Source organism: Mus caroli, chromosome 14 (genome assembly GCF_900094665.2).
Source record: "Mus caroli chromosome 14, CAROLI_EIJ_v1.1, whole genome shotgun sequence".
NCBI classification, from domain to species: Eukaryota; Metazoa; Chordata; class Mammalia; order Rodentia; family Muridae; genus Mus; species Mus caroli.
Window position 1 is genome coordinate 68,864,546 of NC_034583.1, and position 7,352 is coordinate 68,871,897.

At 41.6% G+C, this 7,352-nt stretch overlaps 1 protein-coding gene and 1 non-coding gene across 2 annotated transcripts in view; one reads left to right on the forward strand and one right to left on the reverse strand.

Annotated features, from left to right (window-relative positions):
- The window catches only part of Epsti1 (epithelial stromal interaction 1), a 96,542-nt gene extending 95,477 nt beyond the window's left edge, over nucleotides 1-1,065 (forward strand). Inside the window, 1 exon segment of the mRNA XM_021182135.2 lies at nucleotides 918-1,065. Coding sequence (XP_021037794.1) covers nucleotides 918-926 — 9 coding nt within the window. The 3' untranslated portion in view covers nucleotides 927-1,065.
- On the reverse strand, nucleotides 80-186 carry LOC115029358. The gene has a single exon (XR_003834910.1). It is a non-coding gene; the product is annotated as a U6 spliceosomal RNA (small nuclear RNA).
- Nucleotides 1,066-7,352: the final 6,287 nt, after the last annotated feature.

Sequence of the window (7,352 nt, forward strand, 5' to 3'; positions counted from 1 at the left end):
GAGAAGGTACCATGAGGTGCTGAGAAGAAGGTATATCCTTTTGTTTTAGGATAGAATGTTCTGTAGATATCTGCCAGATAAAAATATGGAACGCTTCACGAATTTGCGTGTCATCCTTGCGCAGGGGCCATGCTAATCTTCTCTGTATCGTTCCAATTTTAGTATATGTGCTGCCGAAGCGAGCACGATTCATATATTTTTAAAACACATTTTTATTTTGTAAAATTCCATATAAGTTTTCATGGTACTGAGTGTTGAACATGTTGGAAGTCACTGTAAATTATATTTTCAGTTACAATAGCAGTCAAGACTCTATGGATGCTAACATTATCTCTAAATGCTTTGTCTTCAAGGACAGTTAAGGACTTGACATGACCTCTTGAATTTCCTAGAGAGCTAACAAACCGACAGTTGTTTGTATCTTAAGTGCCGTGTGTTCCAACACTATGCAAGGCTGATCCTTTGAATTACAGCAGAGATAGCAGCTCATCTGTCCATCTATCAACCCCAAGAACCCCTTAGAAGTCATCTTCCTGGTAAATAATCCAGCGTGACTCCACTTAATACATTTCCATTCCAGTTCCTCTGCCTCACATTCTGTCCTTGCTGTGCTTGTGGAGGTGCCAACATTTATGAACTCTCATATTCATGACCCATGTTGGCCTGAGTCTAAGAGCACCGCCACTAAGATGTCATTGGATAAGACATTACATTCTCAGCGAAGACCATGCAGCGAATTAAATGTACTATGACTTAAAAGTTAAGCTCATCTCACTGGGACCCCAGCCACTCAAAAACAAAAAAGGTTACTTTACCCTGCCACACTGAGACAGTCTGCAGGAATTTCATTTTGGATTGTACATGCTCTGGGTTTAGTTTTGCTGTTTGTGCTAATTTATGTTTTCTTTTTATTTCAGGGTATATGAGAAATCGTCACTTCTATCTGGCCTTCATCAGCTGACCTTTGAAAACCCTCATGAGATGTGTTTCCTTAATGCGGTTCTATTTGGCATCTGTCTTAATTCCTTAATTTCAACTGCCCACCCACTCAACCAAGCTGTTGTGGGTGACCAGTTTCTCTCCGTCATTAGTGATGTGTAGACTCTCAGAGACTGATCACTGACTCCTGTTTAACCTCTACTGCCAGAAAAATGTTACCTTATCTTTTCCCAGTTTGCCTTGCCTTTTATTAAATGAGTAAGTAGAGAAATATTAGTAAAATGGTAAAAGGGAATCACGTGACACTCAGGGTACGAAGAGCTTGGATGCTGTAGATTTATGTCTCTCTAATTGACTTTTTTTTTCTGTACTGATTCTTACAGCAGGTTTAGGGATACTTTGGGGTCTTCTTAAATTCCTACTTTTTAAAATCTAGAATACAAATATGACCAAAAGAAGATCTCTTATACTTTCATAGACACATGTATAAATAAATTCTGAACTACTTCTATATAAATGGGTCATTTTTAACATCCTGTTTTTATTAATAAATTGGGACTTTCCTGTGGGGAGCATGTGTGGCAGCAGTCCCAAAGGCACCAGGGACTGCAGCTAAGTCGTATGACTTGCACCTGACTTCCTCATATAAACCACAAACATCGTGAGAGCTGCGCAGGTGTACCAGGTTACTGGCGAAGCCATTTTGGTGGAGATAATGCCCCTGCTGCCCTGATTAGCTGAAGCTGCGTACCTGGTGAGGCGATGTGGCCTGCTGTGCGTGGATGAGAACTGATAGTATATAAGAGTGAGAGGCCCAGGGCTCGTTGTCTTTCGCCTACACAGTCAATGCGCAGCCCAATAAACGTGTGCAGAAGGATCCTATTGTGGTGTCTTTCTTGCTGGCGAGTCAGGCGTCCCACACTTTCCCATAATACATCCCAACCCCTCTTACTTCCCAGTCCTTGCAGGTCTGCCCCACTATCCTTGTGGCCTTCCCTCAAAAAATAAAAAAATAAAACAAAGTTCAACTTGTGTTGTCTATATAGTTACTCGAGCATGGTCAAACTCCTGGCGACCAGCCCCTTAAGGAAAAGTGAGTCCTTTCCCATTCTCTCCCCACCAGTAGCCTTCTATCTTGGAGAGTTACACCTCAACATCCTTATCACAAGTTTTAAGAGTTCTCTTTGACGCCTTCCTGTCTAGGTTGTGTATATATTTGGAGGAAGAGGTTATCACAGAGCCTTCTATGTCTCTCCTTCTCAACTGTGAGTCTGTAGCCATCAATACAACGGCAGGAGCATGGACCATGGACCTCCACAAGGTCTCTGGCATCAATACATCAGCATGGTCTCTGGTAGCAATACAGACCGCAGACACCAGCCTGGTTCCTGGTGGCAGCCTGGCCCATGGACATTAACATGGCTACAAGCAGCAGCACAGACCACTGACATTTGCATGGCTGTCATTGGTAGTAGGAGTACCCTGGACCCTGATGGCTTTAAGTGGCAATATAGGTCATGAACATCAACATGGTAGCAGCTCAGGCCTCAGCCATCAGCGTGGTTCAGCCTCTCTCCATGGCATAAGCACCATTTCATTCCTCCATCCTTCCTACCCCTCCATCACAAATTCATTCATCCCAGTGGCATTGGATAGTGCAGCAGGGAATGTAGCTTTTTTTTTTCTTACACAGCTCTACATCTCTACATGCACATACGCATTGCCATGAGTCATTGGTCTGGCTCAAGGATTCTGGTGTCTGAAGCACCATAAATACCACTCCATTGCTGAGACTTTTTTGTTCTCGGCCATGTTTCAGGTTTTCATCTGTAGTTATGATGATGATATGCTCCTGGCTCTGGCTCTGCAGCACCAGCTCCTCTTCGTGGTCCAGCTGCTTGTAGATGGAGTATGTATTGGGATGACTGCCTGGAGGTGCTGAGACTGAGTGAGCCTAAGTGGTGGCCGAGTTGGTCAGGCTGCCCCAGCCAGTGGGCTCTTCCAGGCAGAATGGTCTATTATTTTTATTTTTAATGAAAAGCTCTCAAAGAGTCTGATTGTAGAGCTCATTTTTACAGCCTATAGATCAAATATAATGAGCAGTCACAACGAGGTCGTCCTTCGGTCTTTACACATTTATTAGTATTGCTCCCTGATCTACAAAATGGAAAAAGTTGTTTATTGGGAAGCCAGTGCTTTTTATAAGAATTAACTAGACACAACTGTAGCCCCCTATCTGACTTGTACATATGAGGGAAACTTATCTTTTTTGTATTCTGTGTAACTTATTTTAATAGGCTTTCCTGTTCAGTCTCTGTGACCTTGAACAAGTTCATCCCTAGAATAAAAGAATATCGATCTCTATACAGTGTAGTTCAGTCCCACAACCACCTCTCCATCCTCCATGGTACATTGCATCTAGTCTTTCATAGAACAAAGCTTGGAGGAGTGATTCTATCTGTTTGTCTATAAGCAGACAAATATAATAGGCAGGTGATAGATTATAGATAGATAGATAGACAGACAGATAGATGTTAGGCAGATAAATAGGTGATAGAGTTTCTGGGTTGCTAAGCAACCAATAACACTTCATAGCAAGAGATCATCTGTTTTCCCAAATGCTCTATTAAGATTAATTTTTAAAGTCTCTATATTCAGGGAACATTGGGATTTGAAACCTTGGGCCATGACACATAACTAGGGCAATGGTGGCATGCAGAAAGCTCCATATTGGCTGGGGTGAAGGTGACAAAGAACAGATGGTGATCTGGCAATTTCTCTAGAATAAAAAAGACAAATGCAGATACTCCTCCCCAACCCTGTTCTCTGCTAACAGAAGCTGTGAGTGCATGGATATGGATAGGAAATGTTTGGTCCATTTGAAACTCTTGTTGTTGCCTTATATGAAAAAAACTGAATCCTTCAGCCTGTGTTGGAAATACTGCCAAACCAATTGATAATGTGCTGTGGCAGCAGACATTTTACTGCTGTGGCAAGCAGCCACTTCAGCTACACCTGCCAGACTGGCTCCCTAGCAGACGTGTTTTGGTGTGTGTATTCAGGAATGGTATTCCCCACGGTGGTGGTAGTTACTGTGGACCCAGGGGTAGGGGAAACGATGCTGTCTTATTTTGAAAGTTCTTGGGGAAGTTGGCCTGAATTTCCTTCTTATTTTCCATACTCCCCAACAGATTTTGTTCACCTGTCTGGTTCTACTTTTTTTTTTTAAGTACAAGTATGGAAAATTACAACCTCACAGCTGAAATTCTGAATATGTATGGTTGCAAGCATCTTTCTTAAAGAACTTTTTGAGATATGTAGATGGCAAATACCAGGAAAGGAACACAAACTACTGCCTGAGATAGTCTACCATCATGCCATATGTATTTAACCAGCCTTGTTGAGCCAATTGGAATACATTTTGATATGAAGGTAACTCTGCATAGGAAATCTTCAAGTCCTGTATGTCTATGCTTTGAGGGTAACTTTTTTTTTAATGGGAAAGAAGCAAATTATTGTAAAATAATTTCACGTGTTATAGAAATAAATATTGGCCAGTACAGATGAGCAATTAACAAATGGTTGGTACTTTGGGTTTCATTGCTAAGTGGTTGTAATTAGACTTCGTTACATATCCTTCTGCATTCTTTCATTTATCCAGGCATGGATGTATATCAAAGGCTACTGTGCAGATGGTTGATTGGCTGGGACTAAGCACCTAGAGTTTGAACTAGTGGTACAAGGATGCGAGGTAAGGTGACAATCCATTCAAGCTGCTTTAAGGAGCTTGCTTAGCCTGGCTTGCCTATGAACAGCATATGTATTCCTTATATTACTGGAGGCTAAAACTCTAAGACTACAGAATTCACAGACTCTGCATCTGGGGAGACAACACTTTCTGGCTGATGGCCTTACTGTCATGTTTTCATGTAGAAGAGGCAACAGGTCTATCATAAGCCTTTTCAGTAGGACAAGGATCCCATTCATATGGAGTCTACCCTGGGACCTGATCATCTCCTAGAGCCTCGATTTCTTGATGCTTTTACTGTATGGATGGGGATTTGAACATATACATTTGGTGGAGCAGTATGCCAATTCCTTGTATCAGTACTGTGATAAATGACTGGCAAAAGAAGTTCAGTGAAGAGAGGGAGGTAAGGATGGAGGGAGGGAGGGAAGGAGGGAAAGAGAGAAAGAGGGAGGAAGGGTTGATTTTGACTTTTGGTTGGAGAATGCATTCGTTATGGTGAGAGGGCATGATGGTAAGAGTTTGGGGCATCTGGCCATAGTGTATGTAAAGTCAGGAAGTAGGTGGAGATGAACACGATTGCTCAGCTCATGTCCTTAGATGCAGTCTGGGACTGTAATCCAGGAAGTGGTGCCACCCATGTTTAGTGTGTGTCTTCCCACTAGCTAAACCTTTCTGGAAACATCATCATGGACACACAGAGGTGACTCTACACAACAAGGTAACTCTAACTGCTGTCACACTGACAGTTGAAATTAGCCATCCTTTGGGGGAATAAGCATTAAGGTTGTAGCATAGGAGTCTTGATGTACATGATAAAACATTCTTCCAAAAGGCTCTGCCAGAGCACAGCAGCACTCCGGTACATCTACCTTCTCAAGTACAGTTAGTGTCTTCTAAATCTTTGCCTGTAAGATGAGTTAAAACTATCAACAAAAGGTTAACCTGTTCTTCCCACATGCTTACTGCTAGTAGCTTCAGCTTTCTGAAGAGAAGAATTGGGTGTGTGTATACACATTTGATTTGCCAAAGATCTTTTGTGGTAAAGCAGGGTTTCACAAATATTCTTCTCATTTTTATGGGGATTTTAGCACTAAAATTAATGGTGTCAGAAATCTATCTCTATTTCAATATACTACTCTTTTTTTCTTTTATTTCTTCTTGGTATTCATTTGATTGGTTTAAAAAATGTACCAGTCAACACTTGGCCTGGTGGCCCTCAAACAAAGCAAAAGATGCCACCATCTGTCTTGTAAATCTAGTTATGAGTGACACAGGGTAAATCATCTCATTCCTGATCTAACACAGCATTCTGTGCTTATTATTTATTAACTTTTGCATTCTTATACCAGAGACACATTTGTTATGGTCTTCACATTCCCTGTTTAGTGCTGCCTATTGAACCAAGGCCTTGGGTATTCTTGGCACGTGCTCTAAGCACTGTGCTATGCTTCTATCTCTTGGTTTCTTGAGGCATGGCGCTGGGTAGTTGAGGCTGGCCCTGCTATGTAGTCGAGGTTGCCCTTGAGTCCATGATTCAGCTGCGGCTTCCTCCATTCAATCCAGGAATTGCAGGCACACAGAAAATTTTCCTTTGAAATGATTTTGTTTTACAAAACACTAGGTGAAGCCTACAAGTTGGTTGTCTTTCAAAAAGTATCAGTGGGAAATTATATTGTCATTATAGTAAGTACAGATATACCTCCCTCCAATAAAATACTTGACAGGTACAAATATGAGAAATTCAGGTTGAAAGTCAAAATTTTATGATAATCCATGATAAAATAAATAATTGAGTTCAGGAGGCAGGTAACCACAGACACCACGTCTACACTTGACTGTAAATTGCAGGCATTAAACAGATGGGTAGTGATTAGATAGACCTATTTAATCCCAAGAAAAGGTGCCCATGGGAACCTGGCTGCCAGGATCAGCACTGTGTTAGTAGATGGAAGAAGATAGAAAGAAGGCTGTAGACTCCTTGTCTCTAACTGGGACTAAGCACATAGGAACCAGCTTTGCCCTGATGTGCATAGAGTAATCTTGGGTGCTATGTAGTACACATGAGGTGAAAAAATTACCTATAAGTAACTATTAGGAGTGCAGAGAATAACTGTACTTCAGGCCAGTTTTTTATTAGATATTTTCTTCATTTACATTTCTAATGCTATCCCCAAAGTCCCTTATACCCTTCCCCCACCTTGCTCTCCTACCCACCCACTCTCTGTACTGGTTTCCCCTGTACTGAGGCATATAAAGTTTGCAAGACCAAGGGGCCTCTCTTCCCAATGATGACCAACTAGGTCATCTTCTGCTACATATGCAGCTAAAGACACAGGCTCTGGGGGTACTGGTTAGTTCATATTGTTGTTCTACCTATAGGGTTGCAGCCATTTTATTTTTAAGGAACATGATCTGTTTAGGAATGCTTTTCTTTTTTAAATATACTGTTGTTCTACAGTGGTTTTTAAAAGCATCATAGAGGCTTGTGGAGGGGGCTTGTTTTGTTTTTCTTTTTTCTGTTCACAGACTTACAGTCTCAGATGTAAGTTGTTGTTGTTTTTCTTTAAGGCAAATGGAGAGACACTTTCATTACATTTATCGTCATGATTTTGTGCCATCTGCTGGGACAGAAGATGCAGGAAGACCTGCACTGCAGCACAGA